This window comes from Acomys russatus, chromosome 29 (assembly GCF_903995435.1).
Source record: "Acomys russatus chromosome 29, mAcoRus1.1, whole genome shotgun sequence".
NCBI lineage: Eukaryota > Metazoa > Chordata > Mammalia > Rodentia > Muridae > Acomys > Acomys russatus.
The window spans coordinates 17,800,825-17,820,798 of record NC_067165.1 but is presented as its reverse complement, the minus strand read 5'-3'; the positions used below and the strand labels follow the sequence as shown (position 1 = coordinate 17,820,798).

At 43.2% G+C, this 19,974-nt stretch overlaps 1 protein-coding gene and 1 pseudogene across 1 annotated transcript in view; one reads left to right on the top strand and one right to left on the bottom strand.

Annotated features, from left to right (window-relative positions):
• Positions 1–522: 522 nt before the first annotated feature.
• Macf1 (microtubule actin crosslinking factor 1) overlaps positions 523–19,974 on the top strand; it is a 230,192-nt gene continuing 210,740 nt past the window's right edge. Inside the window, exon 1 of the mRNA XM_051171391.1 lies at positions 523–980. Coding sequence (XP_051027348.1) covers positions 872–980 — 109 coding nt within the window. The 5' untranslated portion in view covers positions 523–871. The remainder of the gene's footprint in view (positions 981–19,974) is intronic.
• Positions 17,525–18,008, bottom strand: LOC127211483 (60S ribosomal protein L21-like; annotated as a pseudogene).

The window sequence follows — 19,974 nt, the reverse complement described above, 5'->3', positions numbered from 1 at the left end:
TGAGCCATGCTGGCTGGTGTGAGCAGTGGCAGTGCCCACATCAGGCCTGCAAGCAGGTCCTGGTTTGGTGGCAGGTTTGGTTTTCTGCTATCATTTAGTTCCTGATTGTTCTGTTGTGCCTCCCCCCCCCCCCCCCCGACCCCGACCCCCAGCTGATGGAAGGTTTTGTTGTTGTTGTTGTTGTTTTTTCTCCTGAACTCCTGAAAAGTGCCCTGGCTATACTTGCAGAGCAGTTTGTCACCATGGATGCCTCGCGCTCAGGTTGGGGAGCTGGGGTGTGGGTAGTCTTCCTTCTGTGCTCTCCTCTAGCGTTTTAGCTGCTGAAGGGTTGCTCCCCGCCTGTGCCAAGGCTTGTATACTTTGCCTCCTCTCTTCCACAGTTTCTCCAGTGCTTCTGTGACTTGTGGTCCTGAAGTCTGGCATTCCTACCAGGCGGGGAAAGGGTAGTTCAGAGTGTGACGTCCTCTGGTCCTCTGACACCCTCGCTTCTTTTAGAAAGGTCTGAGGTTTGTTTAAGCTGACTGGAGGATGCCAAAGATAGAGGTTTAAGTCAGCTTGACACTGACTTTAGCCTCCTTTTCACTCTTCCTCCTCCCCCTTCCCTTTCCCCTCCCCCCAACAACCAGTTGTTTCCTGGGCTTTGTCCGAGACACACAGTATAGTTTTAGTCCCAGTAGTTTGCTGGAAAAACGCGCAGAGGAGAGATGGAAAAAGCTGCCCGGAAGTTTTTGACCACATTAAGCCTCGGCATCTGCCTCTGCCGCTGAGCTGATAGTAAGGGGCCGGAGTAACCTCAGGAGAAAGGCATCCAGAGGCAGCGCTGGGCCCCGCCTGTGGCTAACTCAAGGGAGGAGAAAGGACTGGCCTGGAAATGCCTCTTCTAGATTCATCTTATTTGCCGCCAACTATCTTTATTTTGACTCACATTCTTGGAATTGTTGGTGTTCTGTACTGGAAGAGATGTGCCAGAGACAGAGCAGGTAACTAAGTGGTGCCCCTCCCTTCTTTAATCTTCTGTGGGGCTCTGAGAGTGTGGTAGATGACTAAGAGAGCTTCCCGCTTGCTTGCCCGTTTGTCTTAAAGGGCCAGTGCACCCTTCAGCTGCTGTGCTGCCAGGACTGGGTGGGGCAGAGGCAGGATGAGGAGGGGAAAGGGTGGAAGGGGGAAAGGGGAGGAGGGGAGGAGAACACTTAGGAATTGGCTGTCTTGGGTCATCTAGGGGACCCAGACACCTTCCTGTTCTGTGACACAGGCCAAGGGTGCTGGGTAGATGAGATGAAGTTTGGGCTCACGGTTGAAGGGAAGCGACCACTCTTCTAAAATGTGTCCCTCTTCAGAGGATCGAATCTTTCTTTGCTTTGCTTTCTTAATCTCCAAGTGGAGTTTGGGACCCCTGACACCATCTTCTGAGGTTTAGGATTGGTGTATTTAAGGCAAAGAGGAGGGTCATTGCTAGGAGAGGGCTGCCTGGTGTCCTTCCTGAGGTGCACTCTGTTGTTCCTTGCTGAAGTTGATGCTGTTCCCTTCTGGGACACTTCACAGACTAGTTAAACCTAAGCCACACACGTTAGGAAGCTGGTGGTTGGTTTTTTTTCCCCCCAGGAAATCAGGCACAGATAATTATGGCACTAGACCCTTTCAGCTATTGCTGTACTCCTTGATTTCTAATTGCCAACCGTGGGGATCAGCTGAGTCTGAGTTGCTGTATGTGAGGGTTATAAGACTTCATTGTGAGGGTTATAAGTCTTAATTGCACCTTGTGTCACTTTTGGCCAGCTCACTACCTTCATGCTAGACTACTTGGGTACTTGTTACTGGTCTCTTATGAGCTAAGATGGGGACTTGATGACCTATTACTTATCTTTCTATTAAAAGTTCGTGAATGCTTGGCAGAATTAGAGTTAGAGCCTGTCATTCCCAAGTGTCCTTTCCAGTAAGTCCCAAAAAAGCTTTGGCTAAGTATTCAGTTTTATTGTGTGGCTCTATTGGCAGAAAGATGCCTTTACAATTACGTGTGCTTATATGGTTCTGTGTATAAGGGGGTACCCCAAAGTGACATTTTTGTGTTTTAGTTTAGAAAGAAATGGGTGGCTGGGCCCAGTTGCACACATCTGCAATTCTAGAACTAAGAAAGGTAAAGCTGGGAGATAGTGAGACTTTGTCTTAGAATAACCACAGATGCAGGATTTAGCCTATATAAACCCCTGGGTTCAAGTCCCTAACACTGCAAAATAGAAAGAAAAGGGTAGTCAATGTTTGGGCCTATGATTTATAATTTATATGAAGAAAATAGCATTTAGATGGAGTCTGCTGCTCTCCTTATGGTAATGAGATTGGTTAATAGCTATAAAGTTTATTTTCAGTATAGGATGTTCAATGGAATTTAAGAGCCATTGACCTTCTTTAAGTACTTTTGTTTTTATGTTTCAAAATATTAACTGCACCAACAACCATAAAATACATTGAAATTAAAAGAATATAAATGCCTTGTAAAGCCTTTTATTAAGTGAGATGGAATTTGTATTAATACCTGTATTGAGAGTGCACTTTGTTTGATTTATCCTTAAAATTAGATGATGATGGCTTTTCAGTTAGAAACAATGGATACTAAATCATCCATGGAAATACTTAGGGCATTGTGGACCAATTTTATTATCATTTTAACTTTAATATGTATTTTGTCTGTTGAAATGCTTTTTGAAAATAATGTGTATACTCTATTACTTGCCAAATGGACATGATCAGAATAAAGTTTTTTTCACTAGCCCTTTCCCTGTATGCTTGTATTGCGTATATAATGAAAATGGTCTATTTTTGTTATTTAATTAGAACATAATGGGGCCTAGGTTCTGCTCTTTTTCTTTCTTTCCCCACCACCTTTGGTTTTTTTGAGACAGGGTTTCTCTGTGTAGCCTTGGCTGTCCTGGACTCGCTTTGTAGACCAGGCTGGCCTCGAAGTCACAGAGAGCTGCCTGCCTCTGCCTCCCGAGTGCTGGGATTAAAGGCGTGCGCCACCACACCCAGCCTATAGGTTCTGTTCCTGATACATTCCAGACAAGGCTTGCTTGTATGGATAAGATAATTTATCCATAATTGTATGGGTGACACACTGTTGTGCCGTGATGTAAGTGGTTGAGGGTAAACGGAAGGTTTTCCTTGTCTTGTCTGTCTCACTTTTGTATTTATATTTATACAGCATAAATAATGGTCATGGTTTTAGCTATTGAAGACATTCAAATTTGAAACATTCAGTTCTTTCAAGATTTTATATTGGAGCTGGATGGTGGTGGCACATGCCTTCAGTTCCAGCACTTGGGAGGCAGAGGCAGGTGGCTCTCTGTGAATTTAAGGCTAGCCTGGTCTACTTAGTGAGTTCTGGGACAACCGGAGCCACAGAGTGAGATTCTGTCTCAAACAAAACAAAACAAAACAAAACAGAACAACCCAAAACAAACAAAAGTATTGTGTCAGGAGTGAATATTGCTGGACTGGCTAGTCTGTAAAGTTCCTTTCAGCATTACAGTTCTTAGCCCCCATGTCCTGTTAAATCCTCATTGTTTGTGTATTTGACCTCACAGACCCTTAGCGTGGATAGAGTGTTAGGCTTTGGTTTAAGGACTGAAAGGGTTCATATACATTAACAGGTACAGTGTCCTTTGCTTTCCATTTGTCATAAGGCATTCATGGTGGTTGGAATGAGAGTGCCTCTGTAGGCTGAGATATTGAATGCTTGGTCTCCAGTTAGTAGACATGTTTAGGAAGGATTAGGAGGTGTGGCCTTGTTGGAGAAGGTATATCACTAGGGGTGGGCTTTGAAGTTTCAGAAGCCCACACTAGGCCCAGTCTTTCTCCTTCTCCTCTGCCTGTGACTTGTAGGTCATATGTGAGGTCTTAGCTACTCCTCCAGCCATGCCTGCCTGCCTGCCATCATGCCCCGCCCCCCACCATGATGGTCAAGGATTAGCCTGAGGAAACTGTAAGCAAGCCTCAATTAAAGGCTTTTTCTTAAAAGCTGCCTGGGTTGTGGTATCTCCTCACACCAGCGGAATGATAACTAAGACAGCATTCATCCTTTGCTTGAAGATAGGGTTGTAGAACATAGAACCTATGGCCTGTTGTGTTAGCAACAGTAGACAGTTGTTCCTCTGACTTAAACCTCTTAGTTCAAATTCTTCCTAGCAAAGATCATCTGCTTCCTCTTTTAAGTGTCAGGCTAGTTTATATTTGAAAATTACTACCTTCTCTTTTTTAAAAAATTTATTTATTTTTATTTTATGTGCATTGGTGTTATGCCTGCATGTATGTCTGTATGAGGGTGTCAGATCTTGGAGTTACAGACAGTTGTGAGCTGCCACGTGGGAATTAATCCTGGGTCCTTTGGAAGAGCAGTCAGTGCTCTTAACTGCTGAGCCATCTCTCCAGCCCCAACTACCTTCCCTTTTTATTACTGTGTGATTTCATTGTTGTTTTTATTTTTTATTTGATTTTCCGAGACAGAATCTCTGCATGCTCACACAGAGCTATCACATTTTCAAAGTAAAAACAATAAACTTAATTGTCCAAAAAGAATACTATAATACCAAATAATTAGGAAATATAGCCAGGTGAGGTGGCACATGCCTGTAATCCCAGCACTTGGGGAGGTAGAGGCAGGCAGGATCTCTGTGAGTTTGAGGACAGCCTGGTCTACAAAAGAGTCCAAGACAGCCAAGGCTACACAGAGAGACCGTGTGTGTGGGGTGGGGTGGTGGTGGAGCACAGCAGGAAGGTAGGGAAGAGTCACTGGAATGAGATCTGGTTATAGGACATAAATATTAAGTCACCATCTCTTTAGCAGATGTAGACAAGATATAAGGAGACAATGGTAGTTTGTAAACATTCAAGTAGTATTTAGAATTTTAAATATTTTTCAATAGTTGCATTTTAAGTACTTTAATACATCCTGTCAACACATATCTTCTTATTCTCAAACTTTACTGGTGCCTTGAGTCTTCTGTTATTCCTCCAGTTGAGTGCACCCCACCGCCATTCCTCACCTCGTCAGTTCTATTCCATTCTGTGTCCTAATGGTACCCCAAATGAGCTTTCTAAAATAGCTGGGCTGGAGATGGCTCAGCAACTGAAGGCACTTGCCGCGCAAGCCTGGTGTCCTGAGTGGTTCCCAGAGTCCATGTAAAGGTAGAAAGTGAGAACCACTGCCACAAAGATGTCCCCTGGGACCACATGCACTCCATGACATACACATGACAACGCACACCATACATATCACCATCATCAATTTAAAATGCAGAGTTGTCTGTGTTACTCTCCTGTTTAAAATCTATTTAGACTTCCTCTTTGCTTTTGAAGGAAATTCATGACATGAAAAGTTTTTGTGATTTGCACTCTTTTGGTACTTCCTGTTTATTACCCTAACAGGCACCTAATACTCTAGAGTTAATTAAAAATTTTAGTGCCTATCTTCTCTTTTCAACTGGTTTTCTTGATATTTAACCTCAAGAACAAGCAGTTTCTGCCCCTGAGTAGTTTTGTTGAATGGAATAAGGTAAGAGTGACCCTATTCTGTGCTCCAGTTGCACTCTGGATACTATTTACTTAAATCTACATGGCCATCTTGATTAGCTTCTCTCCTTACTACGTAGATTCTACTAGACTGTAAGACCTTTGAGAAGATATGCATCTCAGTATCTCAGCTGTGTGAGACATGATAGGTGTCAGTAAATAGTACAGGGATAAACTCATGAAAGAATTAAGGTAGTAGTCACTATAAGCTGTGGCAGGAACCTGTTCATGTGTGTAAGTGCTCTTACCTCTGAGCCATCTCATTAGCCTCAACATATTAGATGTTTTAGCCAAATTAGAATTACTTTTTTGGGTTGGTTTTCTATCTTTTTCTAGATTTGTGGCAGTGTGATACATTCTATTTGTGATGGTGAACTTCAGTTTTATAGTCTCTGAGAAGGAAAAGCAGACTCAAGTTTTTAATTTTGTGTGATTCTGGCTCTGCAGTCATTGGCTTAAGTGTGGAGGTGGTCTGGGATTGTGGGGAGAACATGTGGAGCACCTGGTGTCGCACTGTTTTTATCTGGTTCTTTTCTACTGGCTGAATGGCCTTAATTTGTCTCTGGTTTTTTATTTGCAAGATAATGGTGTGTGTGTGTGTGTGTGTGTGTGTGTGTGTGTGTGTGTGTGTGTGTGTGTGTTTGTAGTAAGTTTTTAAAACACATTCAGCAAATAATAGGGGTTTTGAAATGGTCTCCTCTATTATAAATTTCCCACAAAAGATATTAGAGACAGTACCTTGGTCTGTGTTGATGGGACAAAATACATTCTAGTGTGGAGTCAAAGAATTTAACAGAGCCAGGTGTGGTGACATGCACCTTTAATCCCAGCACTCTGGAGCCAGAGGCAGGGACTCTCTGTGAGCTAGTCTGGTCTATAGTGAGTTCCAGGCCATCTGGGGCTACACAGTGAGAGCCTTTCTCTTAAACACACACAAATAAATGGCAATAAGGGATCATTCAAAAAGTTAGTGGTTAAGAATGGTGGCGCACACCTTTAATCCCAGCACTTGGGAGGCAGAGGCAGGCAGATCACTGTGAGTTCAAGGCCAGCCTGGTCTACAAAGAGAGTCCGGGACAGCCAAGGCTACACAGAGAAACCCTGTCTCAAAACAACAACAACAACAACAAAAAAGAATCATTGTCACTCACAAGAGAGACAAGACTTAAGGGTCCTCTTTTATAACCGAAATATTGGGCAATTTTGGTGTTTTAGAAAATACGTATGTTGGCTCAGTTTTCTGTACTTAGTATGAGAAAGCCAGCAGCTGTACATCTTCACAATTTCTAGGCACATGTGGGAATGTTGGACTGGATGAACCTTTGTGAAATCTACAGGTAGCAGTCAGTTCACCTTTCCTGCCTTTTGCATGAAAAGATGAGAGTGGCTGGGTCACTATACCAGCTGCTGTCCACTGATGACTAAGAGCTGACTGTCCTAATAGCCCGGCCCTCTCCTGTCTATAGCATCTTCCTCTCTGTAGCTGAGATGTGTTAGAAACGTGAAGAAAACTTGTCTTCAATGCCCTCAGTCCTTCAGGATGCCAGGGGCATGAGGAGATGGCAAGTTTTGTTTCCAACAGTGATGGTTATGTTGATTTTTGGAAATTGCAAAAATATTTGTGGTATGCTCTAAATCTCCAGTGAGCCATGCTTTCTTTTTGTTGGCAAGGGTTTGAGATGAGGTGTCACTTTTTTGTCTAGGCTGGCCTTGAACTTGAAGCAGTTACTCTGCTACAGCTTCCTTTGTGCTGGGATTATAAGTAGGTGCCACCACATCTATCTGGCTTTGGAGCTATTTGTTTATTTCCTGAGGAATATTCTACTTCCTTAGTTATTCTGGTTTGGTTCCTCTTGGAGACAACAGGTATAATAAAAGGCACAGCTTTGTAGCTGGACAGATAAACTATGTATTTGCTTTTTAACCTCTTATGTCATAGTATATTTTATCTTTAACATGGTAGGGGTACTTTTTATTTCCAGAAGGATAGTTTGTTTACTTTTGAGTACACATTTTTTTCTTTCTAGCTTTGTTTTTTGTTATTGTTGTTTTTTAATATATTTTATTAATTTATTCATATTACATCTAAATTGTTATTCCATCCCTTGTATCCTCCCATTCCTCCCTCCCTCCCTCCCATTTTCCCCTTACTCCCCTCCCCTATGACTGTGACTGAGGGGGACCTCTTCCCCCTGTATATGCTCATAGGGTATCAAGTCTCTTCTTGGTAGCCTGCTAGGTAGTGGTACTTTTCTTAGAGAATTATTTATGTGTTTAGATGAAGTTAAAGCTTTTAGCCCATTCATGATCTGTAATGACTTAGTTACGGTAGGTGGTCAGCTTAGTTTAGCATAGATTATCAAATACTTTCTAGCTGCTAGAGACTGGAGTTTGAAGATGGAGGATAGTCCTTTGGGCTCAGAGGTAATTTGGATTTGACAGAGGAAAAGATTACTAAATATGACTCAGAAAATATTCCCTTTTTTTCTCTTTCCAGTCTCCTAATTACACATTTCTTTTTCCCAAGACAAGGTACCTTCTAGGAGGATTCTTCCTCTCCTAGGCTAAGGAGTATAGGTGGGGCATGCATACACTGAGTACCACTGTCACGAGCTGTGAAGGTGACCAAGAGCTTAGTTGAGGAGGAATAGAGCTAGCTGCCAGTTTGTAGTGGGAGTGAAGGAAAGTGTCAGATGACTGAGGAGGTAACAGGGCTATTCAGGCTGCATGGCCCAATAGGAAAACTGTTTACAGTATCCACCTATGGTCTTTTGGGAGACTCTATAACCTTGCTGTCCTGGTTGCCAGCCCCTCCCCCGTGCCTGTCTTCAGGCACAGGATTGAAAGCAGCATTAGCCTAAAGAAGTTGTTCTATTTAGGGAGCTGGAGCAGAGGGCAGTGATTAGAAGCCTGCCTCAGAGAGTGAGGGGCAGAATTGGAGTGTTTCCTGACACCCACTGCAGGGATAAGGTCAGAATTACGAAGAGGCAAAGATGGGCTGGGCCATCTGAATGAAAAAGCCATTCATTGTGTTTTTTCAACATTCCAGTGTCTGGTACAATTAGTCAGGACTCGGAAAACAAGTTGGACAAACAAAGCAAGCAGCCTTCCACTGACGGATAGAGGGATTTCTGGCACAACCGAGTTAGGTGCACTGACTGTGAAGAGAAAGTGAGAGGATATAGGGAAGGGACCCGGGCTCTGTGATGTCATTTCTGCCTGGATGAGGGGCAGGAATGGAGCAGCAAGCAAATTCTATGTCTGAAGCTGATGAAGTCTGCTGATAGCCTGGGCTGGGCTGTTTTATAAAGAAGGTGGAATCAAAAGTTTTGGGCAACCGTAAGTTGGGGAAATGAGTCTCCCTCCCTTGAAACCTAGGAACTCTTGTCAGTGACCTTCTCAACTGGCTAGCATTTTAGATGTGCTTCTGCCTGAGAAGAGGCAAGCCCGAGGAGGAGTCGTTGGGCAATGGATGCACTGTACCTGACTGGGCAGTAAGCCATTTAGCTCACCTGCAACTCTCTAAGATGCACCAGGTCACAAGCTTCTGCTCTGCAAATTCAAAGGCCAGCCCAGGCTTATTTAATACCTTGATTGCAGTTTTGCTTATGAAGCTCCCACCTCTTCATGCTCTGTAGGTCTGGAAATGGTGGCTTGGTGCCACTTTTGAATTGTGTGTTGGCTACCTGAAGACCTGGACCCAGCCTTTGGAAGTGATGTAGGGAGGAGCTTCCCCTCTGACCTCAAGGGAAGAAGGAGGTCAGTAGGAAGTTGTGGGTGGAGTCACTTCTCTGCTCTTCTCTCTCTGTGTGTGCTTGCGCGTGGCATAGCCCCTTGGCTATCTGATTCTGTTCACCTTTAAGCCCATTTTGAGGAGCTGCAGAGGGCGCAGAGGCCACTAGCTGGAAGTCCTCTGGGACCTGGTTTTCTTAGGTGGGGCCAGTGGAGCCATGTGGCCCAGTTACCAAGATGAGCATGAGTTCAACGCCCACCTGGTCTGCCGCATGTGCTGCATGGGTTAGTATCTGAAGGTTTTTTCTTGTCTTACAGCTTTGTGCTCTTTGACTCACTGGAATGCACCTCCTTTGACGCCCTGCAGGCGTTACACAACCTTTGGGCTTTTGAAATGTGGGGTGGAATGGAGCTGGGTTCCCCACTTCCTGGGGACGTCTTTGGCATGTAAGGCAATTAAGAGCCCAAGCTTTGGGTGTGGGGCTGTTTTATAGAGTGTGCACTCATGGTCACGCATCTGTCTGTGTCAGGAAGCCAGTTTTAGTTATGCTGCAGAGAGCTGAAAGCCAGGGTATTTTTAGCAGAAGTTGGTTGGTTAGGGAGTTCACCTCTCGGGAGGGAGGAGTCGGGCCCCAGATTTCCTCTTTGGGGCCCGTTTCTAGTTGTTTTACGTTTTCCTTTCTAGCTAAGCTAGAGAAAACCACTTAGTATGATTTGGGAACAGAATCTGCTGGAGGTCAGGGGAGAAGGCCTGTTAGCTTTTGCTTTGGCCCTTTGGCTAGGGAGAGGAGTTCATTAAATGTTTTGTGACTTTGACCAAGTAGCCTAGATTTTTTGGTTATATCAGTGGATATAGAGACTGGTGCTGGCTGGATGGCAATTCTTCAATTCTCAGTGAAATGAAAGAGCTAAAACTTGTATATTTCATAGAGCTAAACCAACGCCCTTTACAAAATCAAACCAAATCAAGCTCAAACTGCCCTTTACTCTGAAACTGTCCTCCTACTCTTTACACTAAAATATCCTTTGTTTTATGAAGACGTTGTTAGTAGATGGTAATTTCTAGATAGTCTTAATCATCTGCTTTCAGTTTTTTGAGACAGGATTTCTCTGTGTAGCTCTGGCTGTCCTAGAACTGAGGTCTGTAGACCAGGCTGGCCTTAAGCACAGAGATCTGCCCTCTTCTACTTCCAGAGTGCTGGGATTAAAGGTGTGTGCCACCACAGGCCAGGTTAAATCTAATTAATTTGGAGAGTTTACTGGTCAATAAGATAATGTGTCTTTTCATTTTATACTTTTGGTTTTTTAAAAACAGAACAGATCTCTCCTGCCTTCAGGGCCAGTGCCCCAAAGACTGAGGCATAAACTGTACCATGGTTATGGGACAAGGAAAAGCAGTATTAGGCGCTTATTGCCTAGGTGTCTAGCCTTTTTATCTTCCTAGAGAATTCCTTCTTGGAACCTCAGAAGAATGATCTGCATTTGAAAGTGCTTGGAGATAAGCTCAGAGACCAAAGTTCCCTTTTCTGTAACTAACAGGAATGCAAGGAAGGCCAGAATCTTCACTGGTTTAAGGCACAACCTTTTACTTTTCCATCCCTTAATTCTCTAGAGCAGTGATTCTCAACCTTAGCTGTGACCCTTTAATATAGTTCATGTTGTGGTGACCCCCCAACCATAAAATTATTTTTGTTGCTACTTCCTAACTGTAATTTTGTTACAGTTATGAACCGTAATGTAAATATCTGTGTCTTCTGATGGTCTTAGGTGATCTCTGGGAAAGGGTCATTTAGCTGGGTGTGGTGGCGCACGCCTTCGATCCCAGCACCCGGGAGGCAGAGGCTGGTTGATCACTATGAGTTCAAGGCCACCTGGTCTACAAAGTGAATCCAGGACAGCCAAGGCTACACAGAGAAACCCTGTCTCAAACAAACAAACAAACAAACAAACCCCAAAACAAACAACAATAAAAAAACAAACAAACAAAAAATAAATAAAAAGAGAGAGAAAGGGTCATTTGACTCCCAAAGGGGTCATGGCCCACAGATTGAGAACAGCGGTCTAGAGCCACAGTCACAATCATCTACAGGAGCTTGCTGCTCTGCCATTTAATGGTTGCATAAACTAAGAAAATTGCTTAATCTTTCTGTGCCCTGATTTCCTCATTGCTAAGAGGGGATTGAAACAGGTCTTAGTTCATAGAGAAGTTATAAGGAGTGCATGATGCTGACGTTCTCAGCCTGGTCTCTTCCATACACACTCATAAACACTAGTTGGGAACTGAGGTAAGATGTGAAATGTTTATAGTGTGATAAGTCTGTGCTTCTCACTGTACCCTGGGCACTGCCGTGAGAATTACTTTGGATGCTCTTTGTTTCTTTGGGTAGAGTGCCTGGTAGCTAGAGAAAATAGCTCTCCCCTGAGCCGGGCCTAACTCTACCCGCAGGCCCGTGGCTCTCTTCTCAGAAGTGAAGCTAGATTTGCAGCACTTTGACTGTGTGTGTGTGTGCGCGCGTGTGCGCGCGCACGTGCTTTGAGACAGGGTTTTTCTGTGTAGCTTTGGCTGTCTTAGAGTCACTTTGTAGAACAGACTGGCCTCGAACTCACAGCAATCCACCGGTCTCTGCCTTCTGAGTTCTGGGATTAAAGGCGTGCGCCACCACACCTGGGTCACTTTGGCTTTCTTAGAGGTGAGCTATGGCCCTTAGTCAGTTTGCTTGAATTTGAATTTTTTTAAAGTTCTCTTGATGATTTTAATATGACTGGTTCAGACAAGTATTAGCAACTATTGACTTAGTCTAAACTCATTTATAGCTTATTCTTAAACTCAAAACAGGGAAGAGTATCATAAGAAGAAAAGATCCAGGCCAGAGAGTAAGTGCAGATTACAGACTTGCCCCTATATGGTCTTGTCTACTCTTCTATCTCAATTTCTTACCTCAAGTTGTCCATCTATCCACCCATCCACCCATCCACCCACCCATCCACCCACCTATCCATGCATTCATGTGTGTTTGTGTGTATGTGTGAATGTTTTACCTGAGTGTATGTATGTGTATCGTGTTTGTGCCTAGTTCCTGCAAAGGCTAGAAACTGGAATTACAGATGGTTGTCAGCCACCATGTGGGCACCAGGAATTCAACCCGCAACAAGTACTCTAAACTACTGAGCCATTTCTGCAGCCCCATCATACCTTGATTTCCTTAAGATATTTTTTGAAGATTCTTAAAACAGTGTCTCTGTATCTATAAAATATTTAGTGTTCATGAATGCAATACTTCAGTTAATAGTCTAGAAAACACTGTTCCTTTCTCCTGTTCTCTGTTTTACTCCCTCCAGCTTTGGTGCCCCTCTCCCTCTCTTCCTCTCTCTCTCTCCTTCCTTCCTTCCTTCCTTCCTTCTTTCCTTCCTTCCATCCCTCCCCTTCTATTTCTATTTCCCTTTTCCTACCATCTCCTCTTTTTTTTTTTTCCTTTTTTTGGAGGTGCTAGAAATCAAAATCTGGGTCTCAAGCATGCTAATTACAAATTCTGCCACTGAACTATATACACTGATCTTGGCTTGTGTGTGTGTAGTGTTGGTATATGTGCATGTGGGTGTATCTACCCCCGCCCCCCACAGGCATCTATAGGCCAGAGGAGGATGGTAGGTGTCTTCTTTATTGATTTTCACTTTACTTTTGAAACAGGATCTCTTATTGAGTCTGAAGTTTTGGCGAGGCTGGCTGGCCAAGGGGGTCTGGGATGTACCTGTCTCTGTCCCCAGTGCTGGGATTACAGTTAAGCACCCATGCTCAGCTTTTATGTGGGTACTGAGGATTCAAACTCAAGTCTTCATGCTTGCACTCAGCCATTTCCTTGTTTTTCTTTAACTAACTTTAGTCCTGTACTTTCTGATTTCCAATAGTCCGAACAATTTTTATTAGTACAGATAAAGCTTTCTTTAAAAATAGGGAAAATTTAACATTGCATTGAAGATTCTAGGATTGTCATTTCCCTAAAATCCTAAGTAACCCCGTGGAGACCTTCTTGGCCTCACTAATCCTTGATAGTATGTGTTCTTTGTGAATCCCTAGCATCATAATAGTTCACATTATACTCCTTTCCCCTTGTGCTGGCTTGTAACAATTCCACAGAGACAATATGCGTAGTAGCTATAAGTCAATGTGTAGTAGCTATAAGTCAATGCGTAGTAGCTATAAGTCAATGTGTAGTAGCTATAAGTCAATACGTAGTAGCTATAAGTCAATGCATAGTAGCTATAAGTCAATATATTAAACATGCATTCATATTCTACTACTTAATGTGTGACTTTGGAAAAAGTAATAAGCCTTGCTGAGCATGACTGGAATATACGTGAGAACAAACAGAGACTGGAATTTTTTTTTTTTTTTTTTTTTTTTTTTTTTTTTTTTTTTTTTTTTTTTTTTTTTTTTTTTTTTTTTTTGAGACAGGGTCTCTCTGTGTAGCCTTGGCCATCCTGGACTCTATTTGTAGCCCAGGCTGGCCTCGAACTCACAGCAATCTGCCTGCCTCTGCCTCCCGAGTGCTGGGATTAAAGGCGTGCGCCACCATGCCCGGCTTGGGACTGGAAATTTTTTGGAAGAGCAAAAAGGAACGAATAACAGACAGGGATCGTATAATAGTGGCTCTTTAGATTCTAAGCTAAAAGGTTTGAATGTTATCCTGAGTGGGACTATCAGGCTATGGCATTATGTAGAGTTGGGTTCAGATGTGAGTCCTGTGATCTTGGGCAAGTTGCTTGTTGTTGCTGGGATTTATTGTTCTGTAAATTAGCATAGTAGCTACTTTATAGAGCTGCTGAACATCAGAAAGAGTCTGTGAGGTGCTTAGCTTATGCAAGTAGGTATTCAGTAGGTGCTTACAACTAAAGCTTGTTTTGTTTTTGAGTCTTACTCTGTCACTCCAAACAGCCTTGAACATGCCCCAGTCTCTTAAGTGCTGGGTTATATGTGTGACCATCACACCCAACTTCTGACCACTAAGTTATAACTGTAACAGATCAGTCGTGGTAGAAATACTGTAGGCAGCTTTGAGAAGGATGGCTTAGAGCAGGGAAACATGTTAAAAACAAGGAGAAGGAAAGAGCTTTGGGGCCTGGAGGGATGGCTCAGTGGTTAAGGGCCCACAGTCTGTTTCCAGCCAGGGTCACAACTGCTTGTAACTTCAGGTCCAGGGCATCCAACTCCGCTTTTCTTTTGGCCTCTGTGGGCACCTGCACTTATACAAGTACACAGCCACACACATTTATCCACATAATTAAAATACTAAATAGATCTTTAAAAAAGAGTAACACTCCATTGCTGCTTCTCTCTTTTTCTCATCTTGCCTGCCTGCTTGCCTTTTTTTTTTTTTTTTTTTTTTTTTTTTTTTCCTTTGAGACTGTTTCTCTGTGTAGCCTTGGCTGTCCTGGACTCACTTTGTAGACCAGGCTGGCCTTGAACCCACATAGGTCTGCCTGCTTCTGCCTCTCTGAGTGCTGGGATTAAAGGCCTGTGCCATCATGCCTGGCTCTGCCTTACCTCCTTAATGCTAGGGTTACAGGTCTGTGCCACCATACCTTGCTCTGAATGTATAATTTTTACAAAAAAGTTCTAAAAAGCAAAGAACAAAAGACATGTGTCTTCAGAGTAAGAATTTTTACAATTAGAATCAGACTGATATTGGGCAATTAATATAGTGCAGCAAAATGAGTCTGCTATGAGTGAAAGTGTAGTGTTGGGATTTTGGTAACTCTAATTTTTCCATTGTGGTTGTATGTCCCATCATACAGCTGATACTTATTGAAGTTTGAGGAGGTTTATGTATGAAGTTGGGTTCTTACATAGAACTTAGTTTGGTTCTGGTCTCATGTGGGGTGCCCACTACATGTAGCTCCTGTTGCTTTAATTAGTCATAATCATGGATTTTTGTTTTGTTTTGTTGTTTTAGGTCTTATTATTTAAAGCTTTAAGGTTAGGCATTTTAAAGGGAAAAAAGTAAAGCCTGGTCTCTATCTTCAAAGAATTAATGCAAAGACTTAATGTATCTACCTAGCAATATAAAGAAAAGCATGTGAAAAGTTCAGAACTCTGTGGAGTGATCAGCACAGGAAGCGCTGTAAAAACTGGAAAGATAAAGAGGCTGGTGGGAACTGTCAGGAGGCTTCTCAAGCAGATAGAAGCCCCGCCAGGCTCCCACACGTTTAAAGTCTCCAGTCATTTGCCTTTATCTATAAAATATAGGTTGAGTAGCTCTTAAGCTTGCCATGAAAAGTCATGATTTGGGACAGGCCATCCTATTAGGTTTTTAAAAAAGAAATATTTGCCGAGCGTGGTGGTGCACACCTGTAATCCCAGCACTTGGGAGGCAGAGGCAGGTGGATTGCTGTGAGTTTGAGGCCAGCCTGGTCTACAAAGCAAGTCCAGGACAGCTAAGGCTACACAGAGAAACCCTGTCTTGAAAAACAAACAAACAAACAAACAAACAAACAAAAAACCCAACCCCAACTATTTATTTATGTGTGTAAATATTTTGCCTGTCTGTATGCATGTGCACCATGTGTGTACCTGTTGCCCAAGGAGGTTAGAAAAGGGCATTGGATCCCCTGGAACTGGAGTTAGAGGTGGCTTTGAGCCATCATGTGGATGCTAAAAACTAAGTTCAGGTCCTCTACAAGAGCTTGTTGCTGTTGCTCTTGTAGAGCAACATGGTCTTTGCAGCCCCATCCTGTCAGTTTTAAGTCTCTGCTGTCTAGTAAAGTCCTCTTCAACCACCATTAGTTCTGATCAGCTCCATCCTAACCTTGTCTCTGAGTTTACATGTGGCTTCATGTAGCAACTTGCCAATCTCTAGTCCTTGTCTGTCAGTTGAAGTTGTCCTAGTTGTCATCTGTTGTAGTTGCGCTCATTGTAGTCCCCCCCCCTTCACTTCTCTTTCCTTCTACACTGAGCCAATCCCTCAGCTCGCAGTTGTTTTCTAAGGCTAGTGAGGCTCACATCCCTAAAACCTTGCACTGCCGGTGACGTCTCTCCTTCCCTACTTGGGTAGGCTGAGCTCCAGCTTCTTAAACTCTGGGTTGGGGAATTAAGGACCCTTTAGGGGATTGAGGAACTTTTGGTAATGTACAAAAAGGGTTTTTCCTACAGTGAACAAAAGAGTCAATTAAAAGTAAAATGTGAGGAATCTAAGGAGTTTCTGGCATTGCTTACCTGTGTTTCATCATGTGACTTTCCTGCAGCCTTGGTCTGATCACACACCACAAAAACTCTGCACTGTGTATACAACACACCAGTGCAATACCAAACCTGCTGCCTGAAGCCCCTCAGCTGAGATTTAGACTTAATGTGTGCTATCAATCACAGTGTCTCACGTTACATATAAATCTTCTGTTCTAATAGAAATATATGCTTATGGAAAATAGACAATGTTTTCTACCATCATCCCCAGTATGTATCAAATTGGTATATCTTTGTATTGTATTAGAAGGTTTGACTTTAGTTTTTTATTTATTTGAATGTTTAAAACGGAATCTTACATCCCAGGCTGGCCTTGAATCTACTATATTACCTAAGGGCTTTGAACTTCTCATCTTCTACAGGAATACACCAACATACCCAGCTAGAATATGATGTAAAATACTTGTTGTTGCTAAGCATTTTAACTTATTTATGTGTGTTTATACATACGTGTACCAGAGCACAAATGGAGATCAGAAGACAAATTATGGAGTTGGTTTTGTCTTTCTAACCCATAGGTCTCAGGAATCAAACTCAGGCTTGATAGCAAGTGACTTGACCCACTGAGCCCTCTTTCTGGTCCTAGAGTATTTGCTTTTTGAGTTACAGATGCTTGTGAACCACCATGTGGGTCTGAGAATTGAACCTGGATCCTCTGGAAGAGCAGTTGGTGCTCCTCTCTCCAAACCCAATTGCTATTTGAATTTTTTAGACTTGAATTTCTTTAAAAAAAAAATTAATAATTGAAAGTATTTAATAAAATTTTACTTTGGATTAGGACAGACTTTTCAATAATTTCTGAAATGGCTCTAAACATACTAGTATTATGTACTGTATATTTCCCAGTTCTTTGTGCATTGATGGCTATACAATCTGACAAATAGTCAAGATGCTGTTTGTTCTGTTGTATAGCTAGCAAAGATTTAGTCCTATCTGTGAAAATAGGATTTTTTTTTTCCTTCCCAGTCCAGGCCCTTTATTTCCTTTTGCACATTAGGCCATGAATTCGTACAGAATGGGCTCCAGCAGCTCAGGCTCCTTCCCGTTAGTCCTCACAAAGTGTGCTTCTCTGGGTGGCGCAGGCTGGCGCTTCAGCTGCACCCAGGTGCCCTTCTCCTTGGCCTCCTCCTCCTCCTTCTGGTCCTTCTCCTGCACACGCTTCAGGAAGCTGTCCCTGCTCTCAGAGCGCTCGATGTGCTCGATGTGCTCGATGCTCTTGGCGAGAATCTTGCCCTTAACCTGCTTGTTCACAGTGATGCCCGCAGCGTGCTGGGTGACGTTGTAGACTCTTCCGGTTTTGCTGTGGTAACACGTATGGGGCATTCCTCTTTGAACAGCGCCCATTCCCTCGATGTCTACAATATCACCCTTCTTGTAGATTCCCATGTATGTGGCCAAAGGAACAGCTCCATGCTTCCTAAAAGGCCTGGAGAGCGCATAGCGGGCGCCTCCTCCTCTTTCCCTTCATGTTCCTCATTTTGGCGAGTTACTGCAAGATGGAAGGATAAACAGCATGAGTGTCATGATGAGAGGAGACTAGCTTAAACTGATTCTGACTCAGTCTTCAGATGATAGGACTGAAAAGGATGATGATTGTTGGACCAAATCGTCAGCTGAAAAAGAAGTAGAAGTGTTGACATACAGCGATCAAGTCTAATAAGAACCCTGGCTTTAGATATTTGGATGACTATGAAATTAAAACCAAATAGCCGGGCGTGGTGGTGCATGCCTTTAATCCCAGCATTCGGGAGGCAGAGGCAGGCGGATCACTGTGAGTTCAAGGCCAGCCTCATTTACAAAGTGAGTCTAGGACAGCCAAGGCTATACAGGGAAACCCTGTCTCAGAAAAACAAACAAACAAAAAAACCAAAAACAAATAAATCTCCGACAGTCCCAAGGAAGAGCCAGAAGGTAGAATTTATTGCAGAAGCAGACAGACCCTGGCACTGTATTTATGGAACATAAACTGTTATGTTGCGTCGTGCGATAATGGGTGCTCTTATCATCTCTGTAGTACCCTAAGCCTGTGTGTGATTTGGACAGTACAAGGTTACAAGGGAATTAGAATAAGTAACTTGGGAGGTTTATATCTTAATTCTGTGGCATATAATAGGGAGAGACTTAATTCCTTGCAAAGCAGGAAAGGATTCGATCTAAGAAAGCTCTGAAGACAGTCATGGGAAAAGAAAGACCGCTTCTCAAATGGAAGCAATACAAACTCAGAAAAGTAAGATGTGGAGTAGATATGGTACAGTGTGGCTTTTTTCTAGGGGGTTCTGTGAGAGAATAACTTGTCTTGTGGAGGGAGTTTCATACAAACTTGTGAAGTTAGTTTGGAACACTAGTGACTCATTAAAAACCCACACCTTTCTTTTGAAATCCTCTAACCTGGGAAAGAAACGGGAAGAGTCAAGTAGAGCTGTTGAAGTGAGAGTCCCTAAGGACAGAGATTGCTCAGTCATGTTGTCTAGCACGGGGAAGGCTAACATCCAAAACTCCTAACCCATAGGGCAGAATAAGAATAACTGCAGATCAGTAATAGGTAATGGGGAAGACTGGGGAATAATTCAGTGGTAGAGCACCTAGAATGCATGAGACTCTGTGTATAAACCCTAGCATGTCCTTCCCCACAGAAAAGAATAATTACTGGGTGTAAGGCATTGTGCTTTTTCTATTTGAGACAAGGTCTGCCATATCCCAGGCTGCACTCTAACTCACTGTGTAGCCAAAAATGATCTTGGACTTCTGGCCGGTCTTCCTGATTCCACCTTCCCAGGGCTACAATTACAGACATGCACCACCATGCTTGTTTATGCTGTGCTGGGGGCCAAACCTAGGAGCAGGTCTCAGAGTGTGGCCTCACTCTGGATGTGGGACAAAGGTGTTAGGACAGCAGATGAGGATAGGACTGAGTAATCTCAATCATCTGGGCTAGTGGCTGGGGATGAATTGCTGATGAAGTTCAGTGGAGCCAAGTAGGCTCAGATACATAGCCAACATTCAAACTGACGTCCATCTCTATATCTATCTATCTATCTATCTCCATATATTCAGGTGTGTGTGTGTGTGTGTGTGTGTGTGTGTGTGTGTGTGTGTGTGTATGAGGTAAATCTAGTCTATAGGAAAGATTGAGATTTGCCGTGTGGCAGGGTAGGCAGCAGGGAATGGTCAGTAGCAATTAGGATGATTTGTTTCATGGCTGTGCTTTGTTTTTCCTTTTAAAAATTATTATTAGGGGCTGGCAAAATGGTTGAGTGGAAAAGGTGTTTGCTGCCAAATCTGACAACCTGAGTTCAATCCCTGGCCTCATATGATAAAAGGAGAGAAATGACTGACTCTCAGGTTGTCCTTGGACCTGAAAGACACACATACTGTGGCATGTGTGCGCTCTCTCTCTCTCTCTCTCTCTCTCTCTCTCTCTCTCTCTCTCTGTCTCTCTCTCT